Source organism: Pogona vitticeps, chromosome 6 (genome assembly GCF_051106095.1).
Source record: "Pogona vitticeps strain Pit_001003342236 chromosome 6, PviZW2.1, whole genome shotgun sequence".
NCBI lineage: Eukaryota > Metazoa > Chordata > Lepidosauria > Squamata > Agamidae > Pogona > Pogona vitticeps.
This window is the reverse complement of record NC_135788.1, coordinates 77,053,492-77,075,723: the sequence shown is the minus strand read 5'-3', so window position 1 is coordinate 77,075,723 and position 22,232 is coordinate 77,053,492. Positions and strand designations below refer to the sequence as shown.

General features: G+C 42.5%; 1 protein-coding gene across 1 annotated transcript in view; it reads right to left on the bottom strand.

The window, feature by feature from the left end:
• Positions 1 to 8,253, bottom strand: part of SLC9A3 (solute carrier family 9 member A3) — a 61,310-nt gene extending 53,057 nt beyond the window's left edge. Inside the window, exon 1 of the mRNA XM_073003918.2 lies at positions 7,921 to 8,253. Coding sequence (XP_072860019.2) covers positions 7,921 to 8,122 — 202 coding nt within the window. The 5' untranslated portion in view covers positions 8,123 to 8,253. The remainder of the gene's footprint in view (positions 1 to 7,920) is intronic.
• Positions 8,254 to 22,232: the final 13,979 nt, after the last annotated feature.

The window sequence follows — 22,232 nt, the reverse complement described above, 5'->3', positions numbered from 1 at the left end:
ATATTTTTGTCTCTGGTTGCACGTTTCTAAAAAGCCTTAACATTTATTTATTTTGATGTTTATTATTAAGTCTCATACCACCCTGTTTGCTCAAAAAGCTACCACAGCAGTACATAATAAATTTAGGTCAAAGTCTGCCATCCAGCCAAAGACAAGCATTTTAAAATCCCATTGATGGGAGGAATTTACAGTGTTGTTCTCTGCATGTCCACTAAGTTCCATGGGATTTATATCTAAGAAAATGTTTGCTTAGGACAGCAGCCTCAAGTATTTGCTAAACTCCTTCATTGAAATCAATGGAAGAATGGCACAGTAGGAAAAGTCTCCCAAAATACTTGCTGCCACTGTTGTAGTGGAGAATGAGAGTTTCCTATGTATACATTTTAGAGGGCAGGAGGATGAATGAAACTCAGGAGATCCAATAATGCATAATGCCTCATTTAGCCTTCAGTGAAGTTTTCTTCCCTGAAAGTCTTTGGATAGTAATATTTTCACCAAACATCAGTGAATGTTTTTATTTGTAGGAGATTTCAAGGAACAATGCATTTAAATACTACAGAAAGAACATTATAATGTGGGTTATTAAAATATTTCAAACTCCATAGTAAGAACGACGTTTGGCTTCTAACTAAACTTCATCATGGCCAGATAAGAGAACTCTAAGAATAGGTATCACTGGTGCACCAACATTTAACTGTGCAAACTCACTCCTGGGCACTGAAACAAAAGCATTCATATTCAGATATGAAACCAGGAGTATAACCTAACACCAAACCTGAGCCTTTTAATGAGAATGCATTCCTGTTCACCGACCTGTCTCTTGATTGAGAAGGAGCACTTCTATCATGTCTTCATCATGTTTCAATTTGTTTGCCTTCACACAGTCCAATATCAAACACTAATATAGAGTTTGAAGAGACAGGAAGACTAAATAATGGACATTGCTAGTACACTTGTAGCACCAGAGCCCCAAACTTTAGATGGCCTCTGAAAGCAATTTCGTATAGGTTAAACAGTTTGGGGAACAAAATGGAACAGTGATGGATACCACAGAACAATAACTACAGCACCAAACAAGTGTTTTTCCTATGCTACTCAGTGAAGAAGGAAGGGAATGATTGTCAGTGCCTTGTAGCCCAGAAGACTATGGGTAATTTATATCAGAAGCCACAGAAAGATCCAGCAGAATCAATATGAATATAGTCCTTTTGTCAAGTTCTCAGCGCAGATGTTCACTGATATGACCAAAGCAATTTTGTCCTATAAACAGGCCTGAAGCCAGATTGAAATGGATCTAGATAGCCTACCTCATTCAGAAAGATTCTGGAGCAAAGATGCCTCTACACATTCTAACACTCTGCTCAAGACTTAAGTATAGGAAACTAGTCAGGAGGTACACAATATGGAACAGTGGTGAGGTTTCCGTTTTTAGAGAGAAGATGGAATCTAATTACCTCTATAAAGTATTAATCACTGTCTCCCTTCTATAGCTGTATTTATAAGTGAAGAAGGGTCAAACTTTCATTCAGTAGGTCTCAGCTCTCCAAGGATCCTGTCTACATCCTCAGGTAGTACAAACATGAAAATATCCATCGTAATTGAACAAGCAGAGGCCAAACTTACATACCCACTACACCTAAGCCAACTACGGCACCTCAAATGACATAATCAACTGTACATGTGAAGTGTTGTGCAAATTGGTTATAGCAGACTACCAAGTGATCTACATTTCCTTCTCATCGTTCAAAATGTAATAGGCCACTGACCAACTGAAAAAGCTCCACTAAACAACTCTGTCCAGATAAAATCTTGTCAGAGAAGAATAATGTGTTCAAAACCACCATAATCACCACAAAGCAGGCATTCAGACTCGATTTAGAATGATTTTGATCATATGCTAATTCAGAGTTTTCACGTAAAATCCATTCCAGCCATACCACATTCACTTAAGGTGCTTGTTTTGCTCTAATCAGCAGGAGAGGGTGATCATGTCAGTCATGCAGACCATTTCCCTATTTCAGATGTCAGCCAGGACTTCAAGAAAATTATCTGCTGATTTGGCAGGAAAATCACAAGAGCCATCAAGAATTGTTCAGATCTATTGGCTCCTGCTTGGGTGAACCATGTTAACTGGTTTCCACCCCTCCTGAAGCTTCAAATACAAGGAAATGTAAAACCCACCAGGTAACGATCATTCTACAGCAACAGAACTACAGGAAGTCTCCATGTCTAATCATCATCTTCCTTTCCAGTCCTCCAAACCAGAACAAATATGGCTTGCTGAAGGAGTAAGGCTACGCATTAATTGGGGCAGACCCTTGAACACTAGAGGCGATGAAGTCCTAAGAAACTTCTAATAGTGCAAGCTAGGATATAGATTGTAGCCACCCAGCACAACAAGACTTACAAGTAGATAAGCCCCCTAAAATGTCGAGTGTATGGGTCACATGGCCCAGAGTTAACTAAACATGTCTCTGTATGTTTACAGTTCATACTTTATGCTTTTGTGGTGGAAACATCAGGAGGCCTATGGAAACCCAATTGTCATGCCAAGTGTTAAGTGGTTCCCAGACATTGTCAGAAAGTGAGAAGATAAAAGTTCAAAAAATTGGGCACTCCCTCCAAAATGTTCCGAAATCTCACCTGCACTTTTCTCTGAGATGATAAATCAGTATCAAGGCAGTATTTACAGACTTTCCCATCAATTGTATACTTTCTCCCAGTGAGAGAACCCTACCGCTACTTTGAAATGTCATTATTTGCTTGTATTTCTCCTCACCTGGTCTTAACAATTGCACTATGTTATCTAAGCCCCTAGCTAAATTTAGCACTCCATGTATCTGAGAAAGTGGACTGTAACCCACAAATGTTCATTCTGAAATAATTCTGTTAGCTTTAAAGGTGCTACAAAGAATTTTTACTCTTGTCTTGTTCTCACTCCATATGTTGAAATAAAACTAAGAGAATCAGAATAAACACTTGGTGGTAGTAGTATTTATCTGTGGCACATTATTGGCTGTAATACCCACAACCCAAGGGATATTTAAAGTGAAATGTGCTGGATAATGCTGTAAAAATCATCATTCACAACTGATCTTTCTCTCCATTGCTGTCTTTTGCACTCATAAACAAAGGCACATAATTATTAAATAAAATAATTCTGCAGCTCACTTACTGAGAGTAACCATTTATCTCATGTTTTGCCCAAATTTCCTGAATTTTTTTAAATAAAATAATATAATATAAAAACTCTTATTTGTTACCACAGTACTCTGCTTTTTTAATTAAGAATGAGTTATGACCTGGGAGTATCTGTTTCAAATCATAGTTAAGGCTGAGTTTTCTACTTGCTTAGCCCTTCCCCATCCTCATCTGAAATATAACACTTGCCTACCTTACTAATGGGCTCCCAGTGTGGTATAGTGTATAAAGTGATGGACCAGAACTCTTAGAGGTACAGAACACACACACTTTAGTAATGGGTTATTGTATGAATTACTAAGAGGAGGTGTATGAGTTCCATTTGAAGCTCTATGGTATGGACAATACTGTGTTTTATCATTGTTACCTACATGCACACTATAAATTGTACCCAGTGTGGTATGATGGATAGAATGATAGACTATGGAGAATATGTTTCGAATCACTATTTGGCCATGAATAGGCTCCTTAGATGGACAAAGGATGGAGGGGGGTGAGCGAAAATCCCACCTCTGCAGTCTTTCTCCATCCATTGTCATGGGTCGTTAACAGTACTTAAGTTAACAGTGGTCTTTATGGTGTGTGGTCCTGATCTTTCAGAGGAGGGATGAAAGGGCAATATGATAAACAGGAGACAGATTGTATCTCAGGCCTCCACCCCTGTTGAGTGAGGGATTTTCTGTATGCACATGTATGGCTTCCCTGACCCCTTTCTCAAACCACCTATCCTCTTGATCCAAAATGAGTATATCTTGGTCATCAAATATTTTGTCCTTCAAATGAAGGAACACTGCTGATTGTGGTCCTGAGCCATTGCTCCTCCTGTGCTGGGCCATTCTCATGTTTAGTGTCTGTATGGTTTCTCCCATCTAGAGTGCTGAACACTCCTCTTTACATAGGTCTGCATATACTATATTGCTCCTGTTGTGTTTTGATGTCTGGTGTATTTGAAGTGCATGGGTATGTGGTGTTTACCAAAAATCATTTTGAGCTTTTCAGACACACTCACTATTTAAGGAATGACCAGGTTCTTCCAGCAGCTCTGGGTCTCAAACTGTTCCATTGTCCTGCTGGGTTGGGACATTGTCTTGTTAAAGTCCCATTTTGGATATTCACAGGCCTTAACGGATGCTGCTTTCAGATGTCCGTCTCCCTTCTTCTTGGCTTCTGTGGAGGTGGGGATGTTTCTTGTTCCATGGTTTAGCATCCTGATGACCCCTAGTTTTTGTTACAATGGGTGATGAGAGTCAAACCACAGATATTGATCTATCTGTGTAGGTTTTCTGTAGATTTCTAATCCTAAACTCCCATTGGATCCTATGATGACTGCACAGTCCAGGAAAGCCAGCCAGTTGTCTTTGGTGTCTTCCCTAGTGAACTTGATATTTGGGCCCACTGCCTTTATGTGGTCTGTGAAGGCCTGTGCTTCCTGAATCTTGATATTCACCCAGGTGTCATCCACATACCTGAACCAATGGGTCAGAGCCATCCCCTGGAAGGTGTTCAGTGCCTTCTTTTCCACTTCTTACATGTATATGGTGGCAACAATGGATGACACCAGGGAACCCATGGCACAGCCATGTTTCTGTCCATAGAAGTCACCTCTGTAGGTGAAGTAAGTAGTGCTCAGACACAGGTCCGGGGTAGAAGCTTCAGCAATCTGTTCAACTTCTTATTTCTCCAGCTTCTGAAACTTCATTTTACAAAGTATCCCAGAGGCTATTCACATGTTAAAATCAAGTGCAAAAATACTAGAGTTTAAAACAAAAATATACAAAAATGTAGATACACATGCCCCAAAGCACTGTTTAAATAAGCACCTGGTTCTTTAGTTACTGCAGGAATCTCTAACCAGTTAAGTATATCTGCGCTATTCATTCTTTAAGACACATATCTTTTCCCTGGTTTATTAAACTGCCCTGTACTCACTCTATCTGTGTTTTAAATTGAAATCAGGATATTTATGCGATGGCAGTAGCTTTGTCTTCACAGATAAGAGGGCTATAGACATGTTGTCACTGACACTTAGTGACTTTTCGCATCTTAGTTTGGAAAGTCAAGTATGAAGTAGTCTCCAGTGTCAATATTCAGCAGGAGCCAGAAGCCCTTGTTATACCTGCTAGCCATGTGACAATATAAAACAACTGGTATGTGATACTAATACTACAGCTATAACACCAAGGTATCACAGCTAAATGTAGACCTCTAATCTTTTATCATAAAAGTACCAATACTTTATAAGTTAAATATAGCATCAGTTTTAAAAGTGTTGAGATTTCAAGAACAATATGCATTGGGACATCCCAAATATCATGTTTGGAAAGAAATGATGTATTGCCAAATTTTCTTCCATAACCTCAATTGAAATGCAATGCCAATATCAATACTTGGTATAGCCAAGTTAGGTAGCCTGTCGCTGGCAGATGTTTATCTAAGAGTATCACCAAAGCAGAATAAATAGACAATAATTTATTTAAAAAACCTGTCCCACAAAGGAGAAGAAAATTTGATTTTTCTGCCTTGGGCATTTTGCGTTCTATCAGTTTGCATCAAGATGTTCTTATAGCACAAGCAGAAGATGTTTCCATACCAGTTATGGTGGCCAGGCCATCATTACTAAATTGTTGCCCACTTTAGCTGACAGTGTGTAATCTCAGACAGATTCCCTTCCACTCTTCCACCCCAAGGCCTGCTGGCAAGTTTGCTTTTGGATGAAATAATGGAGGCTCTACATATAAGCAATCTGCTCTGTTTCTGAGTTCCACCACCACCACTAGTCATGGATTTACCATTGCCCACCCAATACAGTAATATCTGACAGCAACATATCAAGCAAATGTGTCCTCCCCGGATACATACATATTAAACAAAATTAATCTGAATCAAGGATCTTTGCACATAAAACGTGTAGTCCTCTCCTGCAACTGCCATATTGAAACCTTCCTCCTGCACCCTTTAAAGACCTTTACAGCTGAATACCACAGCTATGAGTTGAGGACAAAAAACAAATGCTTTACAGGACAGATAAATGTTCAAAATCATTTGCAAACCAGCTCCATTCATTGACCATTCCAGATCTGCAGCAGTTCTTGCTTGGAGAATTGTTATGACCTAGTAATATTTAAATGAGCCACACTTATTTGCACTGCTGTCTTTCTTCCTGAGTTCTTTCCAGGAGCATGTTACAAACTCTGAACAGAGGAACTGTTCTGTGCTAGGTCCCATATGTACAGTTCCATGTGCTCCCCATCATAGGTATAGAACAGTTGTTCTGTCTTTTGCTCCTGAAGGGATGTTTTGTGATAAGAGGGAATGACCAAAGGAGCAGTGAGACAGTATGGGAGGATCATTAATGGAAGACAAATCTGCAGGCAATTTTGCATTCTGTAAAGGAATTGGGCCAATTGCTTGGCAGAAGCCTAATTTAGAAGCACAGTGCTATCCCAGTATGGTATAGTGGATAGACTGTCGGACTAGGTTTGATTCCCCATTCTGATGGAATTTCATGGGCAAGAGTGGCATAGGTAAAACTGTTCCACTTCCTTGAAAGCACTATCAAGGTTGCTAGAAGCTGGATACAACTTGATAGCACATCACATACACACACAGTTTGGAAGCACCCATATGTTTAGTGAAGTTGTCCCATTCATTAAGCTGAGTTGCCTCAAATGGCAGAGTGCTAGGAATGGTAAATTGTATTGTTCCTCTTTGTGAAGGATCACTGCCTTGCCTCCTTCCCCTGCCTTCTCATTCTCCCTCCTCCTTCCTCATCTCATCGTACACCTCCTCTTTTGCATCTCACTTCTCTTCCTTCCTTCCCCGCGCTTTCCTTGCAAAGGGAACTGAGGCAAGGCAAGGTTGCAAGGGGAGGAGGCTGGGAGAGCAGCACTAGCTTGGGCTCCCCCAGCACTTGAGGCAGCAAGAAGAATGGTGCTGACCCCATTATTGCCACCTTCCTCCCACCTGCCCCAGCTTGCCTCCCCTCTCCCTGTGCCACTGCAGCTTTACAGAGGGCAGACGAGTGACAGCATGGAGGAAGGGAAGGGAAGGAAGATGAAAATGAGCATGAGACAGGGTGCCTTGACAGGGTACAAGGCAGAAGGGAAGGGGGCTCAGAGGTAGGGAAGTGAAGCAAGAGAGGGGAAGAAGAAAAGGGAAACGGTGAGGCAGGGGAAGGGGTGCATATATGTGTGTTCCACTCCTGGTTCAGGTAGGAGGCGAACTGGGGCCCCGCCTGGACAAGATAACATCACCCCCAACAAGAGGTGAGATATATTTTCTGGCTCCTTCGAGGAGACCAGGTACCAAGAAAACAATTCATTTCAAGGACAGCTGAAGACCAGGTCTGGAGTTCTCAACGTTTCTTTAACTTTTTCTTGACCTGCCTTCGAAAAGCAAAATATATCAACCCCCTTTCAGTCCCATCTCCCCCAATTATTTTCTTTGAAATATCATGAGGAAAAACAAATTAAAACGGTTGCAAATGGGGGGGGGGAATCATTTTTTACATTAACGGAAGCTACATGGAATATAGTGTGTCAGGCTACATACACTTTCCCAAAAATCCTGATACAACCCTCCCCGCGCCCAGGGAGGGGCTGCTCCCCAGGTTGAACCACAGTCTAGACTTCAAAACCACCACTTTGCCAAGGAAGAGTATAAACGGCACTGGTTCCGAGGGTTTGGGGAGGGGATACACAGATGTTGCGCCAGACTCACAGATCTTGGCCAGGCTGGCCACGAGGATCCAGGCGGCGATAACATAAGGAGCCTGAACGTGATCCCACTTTAGTTCGACGATCTGGAAGGTCTCCTTTTCATGCCCTGGAGGGATTTCTTCTACTCCCGCTACGCTGGGAAAGAAGAGAAGACCCAAAGAGAGTCCCAAAGAATGTGCAAGCTTCATGGCCGCCGAAGTCATCGCGGGGCAGAGACCTTAAAAGGCCAGTTTCCAAAACTGCCGGGAGATGATGGAGGAGGAGGATCTCCGGGAAAGCAGCTTCTCCTTATTAAGTGCGCTGATCCAAGTGGCGTGACAGAGGACGGCGGCTCGGCGCTGCGCCGCTAACACGCGAAGTGTGTGGGAGGGAAGGGCGCTCCTCGCCGCCGGGGCATCTCCAGCTGGCGAAGGTGGGACGGAGGCTGTCGGCATCAAGGATTGCACCTGCCCGTTCAACTGCGCGCGGCCGGCAGAGGTCGGCCACTCCGCAGCCGCAGACACCTTTATGCCTTTGCCCCTCTTCCCTCCCCTCCCTTCTCAGAGGTCCAGATCCAGGGGCGGAGCTTGGCCGGCAGATCCCTCCTGCCTAAGGGACCCATGTCCGGAGTGCGATCCCCTTCTCTAGCCCAGCAGAACTCGCCGTCCCAACTGGCGGGCAGGCGGGCGGGGGGAAACTGGGACGGCGCAGTTGGTGTCTGTGCGCTGTTGCAGATCTGGGGGCGGCGGGAGAGTGGCGGCTCGCCGTTTACTTCTCGCAGGTAGAGGAAGACAACCGAGAGCCGCCCTTCCCGGGAAGCGAGGACCCCGAGGTCGTCTGCGAAAGGCGAGTCGCCGCTGGGGGGGGGGGGCGCGGACTGAAGCGGCAAATCTCTCCGATTTAGGAAGACGAGGGAGCTTCCCGTCCTTGCTTAGGGGCAGCGTAAAAGGGAAGGGGCCTTGGCTTTTTCTTCAAACGCACAGGATCCCAAGTTTCCACCCGGTTAGTGGACTCCTCTCTTCTGCCCTCAGGTCACATCTCCACGCGGTGGCGGCGGCGCAGGAGGAAGGAAGGGCGTCGATCGTTCCCTCTTGTCAGGTTTACCTCTCCGTGCGTCTTCTTTAAGATCGCCTTGCCCCCGCTACCTTTTTCCTTAAGAGATCTTTAGCTTGATTTTTTAAAATTTATTTTTGGTACCGCTAAGAGTGTCGCCTGTCCTTGTAACTCGCCCGCTTGGCGAGCCGTGGCTCAGTCGGTGCGGCGCGACCGCGATCCTTTCAAGGCGAGAGCTTCCCCTCTTTCGCGGACAACTTGGAAAGGGGCGCTCCGTCCGAGAGGAAAAACAATCCGAACCCATTAGGACGGCGGGCGGCGGCCTCTCTCGGGGCCCAGGCACCAGCCCTTCGTCCAGCTCGCTGCGTTGGAGTTCAAACATCTCCCGGGCGATAAGGCAGCGCGCGGGAAAAGGGCTGGAGCGGAAGCCAACGCACGGCCGGGCCCTTGAGCGGGAACCTGGCCCTCACAGCTCTGCCCTTCCCAGGAGAAACCCCGATAGTGCTTTAGAGCCAGCACGCTGGCTTCCAAGGCGGAGGAAATGGAAATTCCGGGCCGTCCCTCGTTTGGTCACATCATTATAATAATAATAAATAATAAATAAATAGCCCTTTGAACCACCCTCTCCATAGATGTTTCATAGATGCAGGTGTTCAGAGATTCCCGCGACGCTCCGGTGGCTCAAAGGCGGGAAAAAGTTCCCGAGGAAGGGGACAGACGAACCACTGCAACAAAAATAAAAGCTTCAGGGCACTTTTGAGGATTAACCGTTTTTATTCGGCGCAAGCTTTTCTCGGGGGGTCCAGCCCACTCAATCGAGTGCGATGGGGAGAGGCACTAAAGCTTCTGCTCCTCACGGTGCCTTAACCCTCACTGACCCCCGTACCCCCCCCTCGGAGGTGTCCGCGTTGCCTGCGAGGCGTCCCTGAGGGTGGGGGCAGGCGGCAGCTGGAGGTAAGGGGGGGCGAGAGAGAAGAGAGGGAAGGCGCAGCGGCACGAGGCGTTCCGGAGGCTGGCGCGCACGTGCCAGATAAGGGAAGTGTGCAGTGTCCGCGCGAGGTGTGGAAGGGCGGGGAGAAGACAGCAAGGGGAGGCAGCCCTTTGGCAGGAAGGGAGAGGGACGAGGCGTTGGCGCGGAGTGGGCCTATCCTAGTTTAGCACAGTGTCGCCCAACCTATTTTGAGGTGTTACCCCCTATTATGCCAACCAGGCAATCTGGGACTCCGCACCACATTTGCATAAAAGGCATTTTAATTGGGTGGAGAAAACACTAAAATAGATTTTTCAGAATATACTTCTCACCTAATACTGTATACGGAATTAATATAATACATAGTAATGAGGAGGCTGTAATTCTGCCTCTACAAGATGCAATTTGAAAAGGAAAAAATGTGGACGGTGAGTTTAATTTACTTTTTGGGGTGTGGAAAGTTCCCTTCATGTCTCCTTACTCACCAAAAAGCCCCCTCTGAAGGGCCCTTCTCTCTAAAGCCCAAATAAACACCTCCCCCACTGACCTTGCCCTGTACCACACCCCTCTCTGGTTCCCCTCCCTCTCAGTTTCTTGCCCCCATTGCCTCCCTCCTCCAGGACTCATGGAGAGCCCGGAGGCACCTCCCTGCCCTCTCCCTTCACTGCTACACCATCGCCACACCCAGAAGAACAGAAGACTCAGGTGGAGCGAAAGGTGCCACTGCCACAAGGGCAACAGTTTTTCAATACTGCCACCATCTTGGCCGTCAATATTCCCATTGTGCACCACGAGCTCGCCTTATTCAGGCCTCTTTGAGCCAGGCTAATGCTCAGGTCTGACAGGTTGTCAGTCCTCCAAAGGTGGATGTGGAAGAGCAGAGAGAAATGAGTGAGAATGGCTCTTATGGAGGGGCCACGATTAATGCACATGCATAAAAGGAAAATTGCTCAGAGGGTACAGAAATAATTAAGAATTATAACTTGTCTGTGATTCTGGTTCGGATTGAAATTATCTGTGGGCCAAGAGAATTAAAATAAAAGCATTGTTTATATACCATATTTAATACAGTATAATAAATATAAAAATATTTGCAACTCAAAATAACCAAGGTGACCCGCCCAGAAAACACTTTGCCACTTGGATCTCACAACCCTCAGATTGGGAACCACTGCCTTAGATGACTACATGAGGCAAAAGGGTGCAATCAAAGCACACTGCTCCCCATGGAGGGCCTCTCCTCTGTCTCTCTTCCTTTCCTTCTCCCTTAATCCACTATTCCTGACTCATCTCCTTGCCCCTCCTGGCTTTCCTTTCTGTCTCTTTTGCCTCACCTTGGTACATGATGTAAGAGGATGGGGTTGGTTTAAATGGGGGTGGGGTGGGGGAGTGACAGGTAAAGAAAGTACTGCCACTGCCATGAGGCAAGGAACTTGGGGCGCGCGCAGAAGAGTGAAGTGAGGCAAGGTGAAGCGGCATCAAAAAGGGTGGCGGCGGCTCTTTTCCTCCTGTCTGGGACACTGAGAAAGTCCAGCCAAGCCCAGGAGGTGGAAGCTGTGCATTGCACTAATTTGTGTGCTTGAGGGGGCTGCTCCACTCTGCCTAATGCGGGGGGGGGGGGCAGCTCTTTTATGAAAATAGAGCAGTTTCAGCATATCAACAGCAGCAATAACAACAACAACAACAACAACAACAACAACAACAACAACAACAACAAAAGAAAAAGAAAAAGAAAAAAGATGCGGCACATTAAAGACTAACTGCTATATTTTAATGTGAAGTTTCATGGACAAGTCTACTTCTTCAGATATAAGACTCTACTAACCACCTCTATCCCTTTATCTTAGAGCCCTGTATGAATGTTTTGCTATGTAGTTTCTATATGCTGACTCTTATGTCTGAAGAAGTGAACATGTCCCACAAAGGCTCCTATTACAGTATAGCAATTCGTCTTTAAGGTGTCACAACATCTTTATCTTCTTTAATTTAATTTTTTTGCTTTTGTTTTGTTTGGTGTTTTGTGTTGATACAGTTGCACATACTAACATGACTACCGCTTCAAGAGCGTTTCAAGTGAGTCTTTTATCACACAATTGCTCTATCATATTCACTGAATTTTATAGGGGCTGTTTTGTTATTATCTGATCAATATTCTACTGCATGGAGTTTTTTTCATAGCTGCTTCTGTCTTTCCTCTTACTGAGGAAATACTGTAAGTTAAAGGGGGAAAGGTGGGAAAACCTCTTTGTGTTTTTGTCACTGCTAGCATGAGAAGGCTCTGCCTGGAAATAGTCTGAGAAGTGGAGGTGAGAGACAGCAACTTGTTTGCTGAAAGCCACCATAGCAAGCTCACAGTAGAAGTAACAATAATTAATTTAGATTGGCTTATCAGTCTATGGTTACAAGAATAATGAAAATTGTGTATGTAAAATAGCAGCTTTATTAAAAGCTTCAAAAAAAAGAGCCCCCACAGGACATTATATTGACCAATGTTTTTCTTTCTTTTCTCTTTTTCTGTTCAAAATAAGATGTAGACACCCCCTCCAGCTGTCCTGCAGTGCATCACTGATCTTCCATATTGGATCTGAGTTCATAGAACATTTTAGCCCATTATTAAACAATCCCTGGCAGAAGATGAGTACAAGATAGCTCTGTGGTTTTGGTATCTGGCATCTGAGCCAAGTATGGGAGTTGGATTCCTCACTGTGCCTCCTTGACAGAAGCTGGATTGAATGATCAATACAGTCCCTTCCAGCTGTCCAGTTCCAAGATTATTATTATTATTATTATTATTATTATTATAAGTATGCCTTTGGCTCTCTTAATGAGAGCAACCAATTTTGAACTGGCACTGAAATCTACAGTTTTAAATTCCCATAAGATTGAGCTGTTAGCTCAGTGGTGTGGGAACTGCATTTGGTTAACATGAATGTTATCCTTCTGACTGCAGGGGATCTTGAGATGCATATCGTGAGTCAGATACGGTTTCCTTTGGGCCAGTTTCTGACCAGGAAAGGAAAAAATGTAACACCAGTCATCCCAAATGTTATTGTAACCATATATTGTAACCTGAAACAATAATCTTAGGATGGTAGGAGAGTAATAAATAAATTGTTGGAGATTTGTTTGCCACTTCGCATGCTGTCTGTATTCTTAGTAACTTGGAAGGACTTTTCTGAGTTAAGGTAATAGTACAGTTATCCAACACTATGTATTAAATTTATAATTCACCTTTCAGCGAAAAATTGCTGCAGATTGCTAACAATTCTTTTTAGAAATCCAATCTTAATTAAAATGTAACACATCAATAAATTAAATATATTACAATAAAAAATAGAGGCAGCATTCCAGCAGTTCAGCTCCTTTTAACCACCAACCAGATTACATGCAAAAGACCTCTCTGAATAAAAACATTATTTAGCTGTCTGACAGAAGGATGATTGAAAAGGAAACAACCCTATCTTCAGCTGCAGAGTTTTGAATTTCTGGTAACATTTATTTCTTTTACACAGTAGAAGTACAGAAGTTCACAGAGGAAAATAGCTTCAAGTTTCCCAGAGGCTACCCCTTTCTCATTAACTGGCATTTAGGAATTCAGTAACCCTCTCTGAGACATTTGTAAGAAAAATAATTTTAAAAATTATTTCGTATAGTTGCTTAAAGTTACAGACTTGTCTATGCTACTAGCAACCAACTGAACAAATCAACAGCAACAAGTGCCATCAGTGTAGGGAAGAAATGGAAAATGCACTCAGCAGAGAGGCTGGACTCTCTTTGAATTCAAAGGCTGGAAGGAATGATTGGTTAGTGCTGGATAGGCAATCACCCCAATCCAGAAAAGTCCTTCCCAGTCACACAAACTACAGACATAAACTCCAACATACTATTCAGCAGGGAGTTCCAAAACTAGGGAGTGGCCACTGAGAAGGCCCTGTTTCTGAGTCCTAACAAATGTGCTTTCAGGAGTGGTGGAACCAAGAGAAAAGCCTGCACCAAAAATCTTAAAATTTGGGCAGGCTCACATGGGAGGATACGAGTTCATACTTAAGTTCTTATACACAAATCAATACTAATCTTAAGCTCCTATAACTGCATTTGATTTTATTCATTTCCCTGCTCTCAGTTTTTTGTTCTTTCCTTCTCTCCCATGCTTTCCCCACTATTGAAATGTAGGCCGTAAATTCCTCAGGACTTGGCTTTTCAGTTTTTGTTATTCCTCAAAGTTGTACCTGTGTACACTGGTGGTGACAAGAATAAGAATATTGATTACTCAAAGGGTCCTCACATTTTATTCTCTTTTTGTGTGCCTGCAAGCACTCCAGATCTAGTACAGAAAGCAGTGATCCCGATTCTCACATTTTAAAAACTGTGCTTTTCCTTGGGAATTAATTTTCATGCTGAGTATTGATGTCAATGAAAGGTGTAAATTCAGCACTATTTAATAGTTACATGACCTAGGCATATGGGCATGCCACAGTCTTGTGGGAACCTAGAAAAATGAAGAGTGGTGTTTGCCTTAGAAATCAGATTATTAAGAGCCTTGCTACTCCATTTTTGTTAAAGAGAATATGTCCAGCTATTATGGCTGTGAAGTTCATGCCATATACAATTAATCCACTTCTTTTTATTTTTACTGGAACAGATTAACACACCTATCCTCCTTTGAGATTTTTTTTCATATCAAAACTGGATTTCAGTGGCTTTTATATATTCTGCGTGGCTAATTAAGAAAAATTGGATTAACTGCATAGATTATTTTTAAAAGGCAAAATAAATAATGTGAAGAAAAACCATTCAGATTTGCATCGTTTGGACTGATCATAGAATTCCATTTTTCTTCACACGTAACTTAGATTACCTGGGCACAAATGCCTGCTGTATTAAGAAAAAAAAACAATTTTAGAGGGCATGCTTCAAACAAGAAATTAAAAACAAGAATAAAAGTTTAAAATAAATAAAAAAAGATTGCACAGGAGACTGGGGTGGATTGCCTATATATAAGTATAGATGCCAATTCTAATAGCAATGGAGATGGTGGGTTAGTGGGTTAGGGAAAGTCAGTCATGAAAATCAGTCACGTATTAAGAAAACTGTTAAGGCTTGACTTGGGAACAGATGTCCACATTCCCTGCAGGAGACATATTGTGGGAACGGCTTCATTAGTGAAAACAGAACAAAAAAGAATAATCTGTATGTATCCTAAGGCTGCTCCTTGTCTCTGCCCATATCACTTCTCTGAGGGCATATTTATGCAAGGAGAGGCACTCTATTGCTGAAAGGTATGGGCAAGAAGCATTCTTCTCCAGTCAGGATTGTCCCAGCCCCACGAGAGGGATCAAAGGGAAATTGTCTGGAGCCTTCAGCATCAGACCAGGCTACAATTGTCCTTGGGATTTATATCCTACATTGAGCATTTGACTTTATTTCAGTCATCTTTATAACATCCCTAGAAGGCAAGTCATGTATGTATCCCTATATTGCTGCTGTGAGGTAGAATGGCTTGCCTGAGACCACGTGAGCAAGGTCAAGCCATTGCCTGAGAACAGAAAAGGACTGGATGTAAGTTAACAAACTGAAGCTCACTCTATGTGAGAAATAGGTGCCCTTGTGTGGGAGAAGTGGCCTGTCTTGGATTATGTTTTTCTGACTGGAGTTGCATTTCTATCTCTTTTTTAGGAGTAGGGCACCATTGCCCTCAGATTGCTAGATGGCAACTGTCTCTAAAAGTATTCCCCCAGTTATACAATGCCCCTGTAACTTCCAGGTTGGACTACAGCAGTGGTTCCCAAGGCTGGAGTGGAACTTCCAGAAATCCTGGCCAGCGCAGCTAGTGGTGAAGGTTCTGGGAACTGCAGTCCAAGAATGCCTGGGTTAGCCAAAGTTGGGAACAACTGGACTGCAGTAACATGATTTGTGTGAAGCAACCTTTGAAACAGATTGGCAGATCAAGGATGATAAAAACAAATCAGCTAGGTTCAGCTAAAACTACAGTATATGCAATTTACAAAACAAAATTATTCAAAGCAGCGAACAGTAAATAAAATCCAAATAAATCAACTACAATTAGAATATATAAAGAAATTTAAAACACAACTAAAATGCATCAATAAAAACGACCAGCTGCCAGCAAGTTAAAACATTTTCCATAGTAATCCAGCTTAGGCCCTGCTCACATGAGGGAAATGTTCTCGAGTTCTTCTAATACTTTCCATACCTCTGTTGTACTGAATTGTGATCATGTGGTATATATGCCAAGGTGAACATCCCAAAAACCTTTAGTGCTACTGATTTATTTATTTCTGTTTGAATCATTATGGCTGGCTACACCTAGACAGCATCTTAAAAAGCAGAGATATCACCTTGCCGACTAAGGTACGCATAGTCAAAGCTATGGTTTTTTCAAGTAGCGATGTATGGAAGTGAGAGCTGGACCATAAAGAAGGCTGACCACCGAAGAATTGATGCTTTTGAATTGTGGTGTTGCAGGAGGCTCTTGAAGGTCCCCTGGACTGCAAAGAGAACAAACCTATCAATTCTAAAGGAAATCAACCCTGAGTGCTCACTGGAAGGACAGATTGTTAAACTGAGGGTCCAATACTTTAGCAATCTCTTGAGAACAGAAGACTCCCTGGAAAAGACCCTGATGCTGGGAGAGTGTGAAGGCAAGAGGAGAAATGGATGACAGAGGACGAGATGGTTGGACAGTGTCATTGAAGCTACCAACATAAATTTGACCAAACTCCGGGAGGCCGAGGAAGACAGGAGGGCCTGGCGGCCTCTGGTCCATGGGGTCACGAAGAGTCAGACACGACTTAATGATTAAACAACAACAACAACACCATGGTACCAGTTTATTTTCTCTCTTGCTTCAAGGGGCAATTTAGCCCCTTGTTTAAAAAACAACAAACCAAAATATTTATTGATACATCAATATATTTGGAAGGGTTTCTCATTGGAAAGTGTCATCTGTTGCAGTAATTCACTGCACACAATGGATGTGGGACCACTGTCTATGGCTGTGCTGCTAGTATGACATACACAAAAAAAGAGCACATGCTTGGCAGAAAGTGCAGCAGCAGCCATGTGGACATACATGCAAACAGACATCTATGCACAGGCAGTGGAAAAAAAATCTGCCCAGCAATACTGATAATCAACACCCCCAATACCAACAGTTTGATGTATCTTCTGATATAAATTTTATAAAAATTATTACCCACCAGTAATGTAATGTGTCCCCCATGACATACTTTTACCAATGTATCAATGTAACATCTGTGAAAAAAACACAAATTAATATGCATGCCGCAATAATGGCAAACACCTTCTTTGCTTTGATTCTGAAAAGAAGGGGGGGTAGTCAGTGCACACAGGCAGTCCTGGTAAGGAATGCACTGATGCCACAGAGGTACAAAATAACACAACTCTTGCGGCAAGAGGAAAATGTTCTGCAGTTACATCGCTGTGTGGCCAGGGGTAAAAAAAGCAACACATTAACCGAGGGATAACTAGAGAACATTTCCCGCCTGTGACCAGGGTCTTAGATGCCAAAAGTCTGCTTGAATAGGTCTTTGCAGTTGATGGAAAGATGAATGAAAGGGCAACAGCCTCGTTCAGGTTCTGTTTGCAAGGTTTCCAAAGGCTGTGAGTGGAAACAAAGTTCTCTCTGCATCCCCCTCAAGCGTGACCACAAAGGTGGGGGGAGCTGAGAGAAGATCTTAATAGCCAAGCAGGCTTCTATGGGACAACACGGTCCTTGAGATAGCCTGTTCTTACCTCCTATAGAGTTTTATACCATATAAGTCATAAATACCATTTTGAATTGCACCCAGAATACAGTTAAGAAGCAACGTGCCACAAACAGTCACGTTACCAGTAAAACGTTTCTTTGTGGATAAGAATGGCATAACGGCAACATTTTAAATAAATTTTAATGTTATTGTTTGCAGTAATGAGTGAAGTAAATTGCTCTTAATGTTGCTGGTGGGATTTTTTTTTTGTCATTTTCCTATTTTTAGGGACTTTTTAAAAGTTAAATGTTAAAGTGTTTTTAAAATAATCCACTTATTGCAACAGCTTTACTGGTTAATGGCCTGTTTGTCAGTCGGAACTTGAAACAACTATTTTAAAAGCCAATTACTTTAATAGTTGTTGTAGGTTTTTTGGGCTGTTTGGCCGTATTCTGAAAGATTTTCTTCCTAACGTTTCACCAGTCTCTGTGGCTGGCATCTTCAGAGGACAGGAGAGAACTCTGTCTGTGTTCTGGTGTAGTGTAGTTGAGTATTTGTAGCTGTGAGATCAGCTTTTTGTCCTTTTCAGGAGATTGGGTGATTATGGTGATCAGTGAATTTTTTTCTGTGTGTGTTGTTATGATGGGAGGGGAGATAGTCTGTGATTGATGGGTGTCGTTAGCTAGTCTTTTGTGTGCTAGCTTGTGGCTGGGTAGAGTTTGTTGACCTTTTGCAGGCTGTATTTTTCAGTGCTGGGAGCAGGCTTTGCTGAGTTTTAGATTTTCTTCTTTTTTGTTGAAGCTCTGTTGGTGTTTGTGGATTTGTGGATTTGAATGGCTAGTACTGATATTAGGCATTGTTTTACTAGTAATGCATTCTTGGTGTGTCAGTTTTAAATTAATTTCAAATTTCAAATTAACACAATAAGCACATGTTAAAATGATAAAAAATCTTAATGTGTTAAACTTTTAAAAGTAACAACCTAGAGTGGACGAGTCGCCCAGATAGGCGGGGTATGTATGTATGTATGTATGTATGTATGTATGTATGTATGTATGTATGTATGTATGTATGTATGTATGTATGTATGTATGTATGTATAAATAAATAAATAAATAAATAAATAAATAAATAAATAAATAAATAAATAAAACTAACACTAACGTGTTTAGTTTTTAAAAGAACATTCCAGGCTCTGAACCAAAAACAGATTGGTGGCCACTGTAGCTGTTATAATAAAGGAGTAACATGCTCCCTGTTACTGACCTGGCCAACAGTTTGGCCATAGTATGTGGTGCGACAGAAGTGTCTGAACATTTTCCAGAAACTGCCACACATTACAGCAATTCAGCCAGGATGCAACCAAGCCTTTGGTCATTGTGACCAGAAAAACAATTGATATAGTAGCTGTTAACTGTGCAGATACATCCTTGGCCACTCCTGGAATCTTGATATCCAGGGGTGGTAAACGTACTCCTAGGCACCCAGGAATTTGGACAGTGGCCCTGACCTTTGACAATTTATCCCTTAAGATTTTCTCCTGAGCTATTTTATTTAATATGAGTGCATCTTAGGCAACAGTAACACCCATTGACTTAAATGATTACGGGCCAGGCAAGTATTTGTTTTATTATTCTGGACTGCAGTGGCAAAGTATTTCAAAAATGCCTCTGAAGCAGGCAAGACATATGTTTATTTGCTTATAAAACAAGCATAGTAATTTCCTTTCTTAAATGTTGTGAACTATGGATTGTAATTGGGAACACTACGCATAATTTATTTAATTTTTTCATTATTTTTATTTTTGGTCAAGTCATCTTCCAGGGCAGCAAGATCAGGAGAATTTAAGTCAAACCTAAAAAGAAGCTTCGAGTCAGGTGAAGTGTGACCATTATGTTCTTCCTTATTTTATGTATGTCAGTGGTTCTTCACCATTGTGGTGCTGAGGCCTTTGTTTACAGAATCATAGAATAATGGAATTGTAAAGGGTCCTACAGAACCAGAGTCCAACTCCCTGCTCAATTGTTCTAGTCTGCTTGCTCCTTGTGGACAACCTTATGAAAGGATGCTTGGAAATCTCCTAAGTGCAAACTCTGCTGCTGCATTTGTCTGTGCTATGCTACATTTATCACCCAACAAAGCTTTGTGTATGCAAGGTAAATAAAACAATTTGGGGAGCTTTTTTAAAATTTCCCACTGTAGTCACAGTACTATTGTTCTGCCAAGATGTTTCAATTTAAACTAAAAATAATTGCTTCTTTAGCACACAGTGGTAAAGACATGAACAGAATATATGGGTCTTAAGGAATTTGCTTCATTAGTGCAAGTGTGATTCTTTTCACAAACCACCTGAAAGTTCACTAGTGACTAGTGTTGCCCCTCAACAATATTTCATTAATGTTTGGATTCTACCTGTTGTGATTGCACCTGTTGTGATTGCACAAATGGCAAGAAAATGTTTGTTTTGAAAAGTTCTCTATACAAGGAATTTTAAAAAATAATGCTGTGATCTATAAGCATGATGTTTCAATCTTTGGAAATCCAAATGGCAAGAAAATAAAGCATGTGTCAGCAATTCATTCAAGGAAAACCAAACAGAAGTAATCTTACAAAAGGTGGTTAAGCAGTAAATTCTGTTCTTGTAAGCAAACCCAGTTTCCAGCAGTTAGTTCCTCCTGCCCCCATTTACTTATTTAACCTTTTCCCCCCAACACCAAAGTCTACCAAGCAGAGGATTGTGATGTGTTTGACAAAGTAACCGGAAAGGGCCATAAGCTCAGCTGTAATGTAGACGTGTGGTGGATCTCAAGTTCTACCCAGATATTTCCAGAGATGGCTGGAAAAGACTTTTCTTTGAAACTCTGGTCCAAAATAGCAGAAGGCAACTTCCCATGTATTGTTGCACCTGTGCAGACATTTCTAGAGGCCAACAGAGATGGGTGTGTGTTACTTTATTGGTTTGCACTCAGATGTACACCCTGTATACACAGAAGATTATGCTTTCTTACTCACTGCCATATAATAACAGATGATGGGCTTAGGCTTCTTCTTGCATCTTCAGTTGCCATGTGACATTAAAGAGCCAGTCCATGCCAAAGTCCAAGGACGTGGTGGCGCTGCGGGCTAAACCGCAGAAGCCTGTGCTGCAGGGTCAGAAGACCAAGCAGTCGTAAGATCGAATCCATGCGACAGAGTGAGCGTCCATCGCTTGTCCCAGCTCCCGCCAACCTAGCGGTTTGAAAGCATGCAAATGCAGGTAGATAAATAGGGACCACCTCGGTGGGAAGGTAACAGCGTTCCGTGTCTAAGTCGCACTGGCCATGTGACCACGGAAGATTGTCTTTGGACAAAACACTGGCTCTATGGCTTGGAAAGGGGATGAGCACCGCCCCCTAGAGTGGAACACAACTGGACAAAAAATTGTCAAGGGGAACCTTTACCTTTACCATGCCAAAGTCAGTTATAAATGTAGGAAGTCTATTACTTTCTTCCATCCAGGACAGCTCATCAGGGTGTGTGGTTGACTAGACAACTACCATTTAAAAATTGGAAGACTCATTTTTAAATGTAAAAATGCTGCATCAACCCTCTCTTTTTTTGTAGGCAAACACCATGGAAACACTTGTAGGCTGAGTGCCATCCCATCTATAGCAGACTGCACACTCATGCCCTAAATGTGAGAACTACCTATCAAAATGGTTTTTTGTTTTCCTGGAAATTCAGTTTTATTGGGCCTGATCTAATCAGTCACTGACTGCAGACACCAGTTCAGCATTCCACACAAATTCATCTGACTTTGATGAGAATCAGAAATAGAGATTGGGGGGGGGGGCATCTGCATATTGATGGCACTGAACCCACAGAGCCAACCTACCAAAATAGCATTGTTGATTGAATATCAGAGGTAACTAAGAGAACTTTCATCCTTGGGCTTCCTGGAGGGTCAGCATGCCCCATTGACCCCAGAATGCTACATTCTGTCAACAGAAGACCCACAAGTGGTAGATTTTTGCTCACTCATCTTTGTGGGTTTATGGGGGTGCACTTGGACAGACATGACCCATCATCAGTGAAGCTATGTCTATTAGTGGAGGGGTATTCCTGCCCTGTCTTAATCATCTTCAGTGGCCATTTTAGGACTATGCTGCAATTTATCCAACATCACAATTACCTTTGGCTCACATACAGTATCTGGCAAAATAAATGCTATTCTATATTATTACATTTTGTTTATAGTTTTGTATAATCTATTCTGTTTTTACTGAGCAGGTAAGGGGTGGGAGGGCAACCCACATACATTCCAAAGATCAATCTTTTCATTTCATCTGGTGAATCAAGGATCCACCCACATTATAACTAAGTTAACTTGGAAACTTTTGAAAGCCTGTCTGCCTTTAGGGCACATTTCAATGGCAGGAAATGGAATGTGCACAGAAAGAGACAGAAAGGGAGAGAGAAAGGGAGGCAGCTGCAGCTGCAGACACTATAGCTGTTGCTAAAGTTTCTGAAGATTCTGTGCTCTTCAGATATGGTAATGTGTCAAGCCTCCAGGAACAGGCAGGGCCTGATCCCATGGCAATT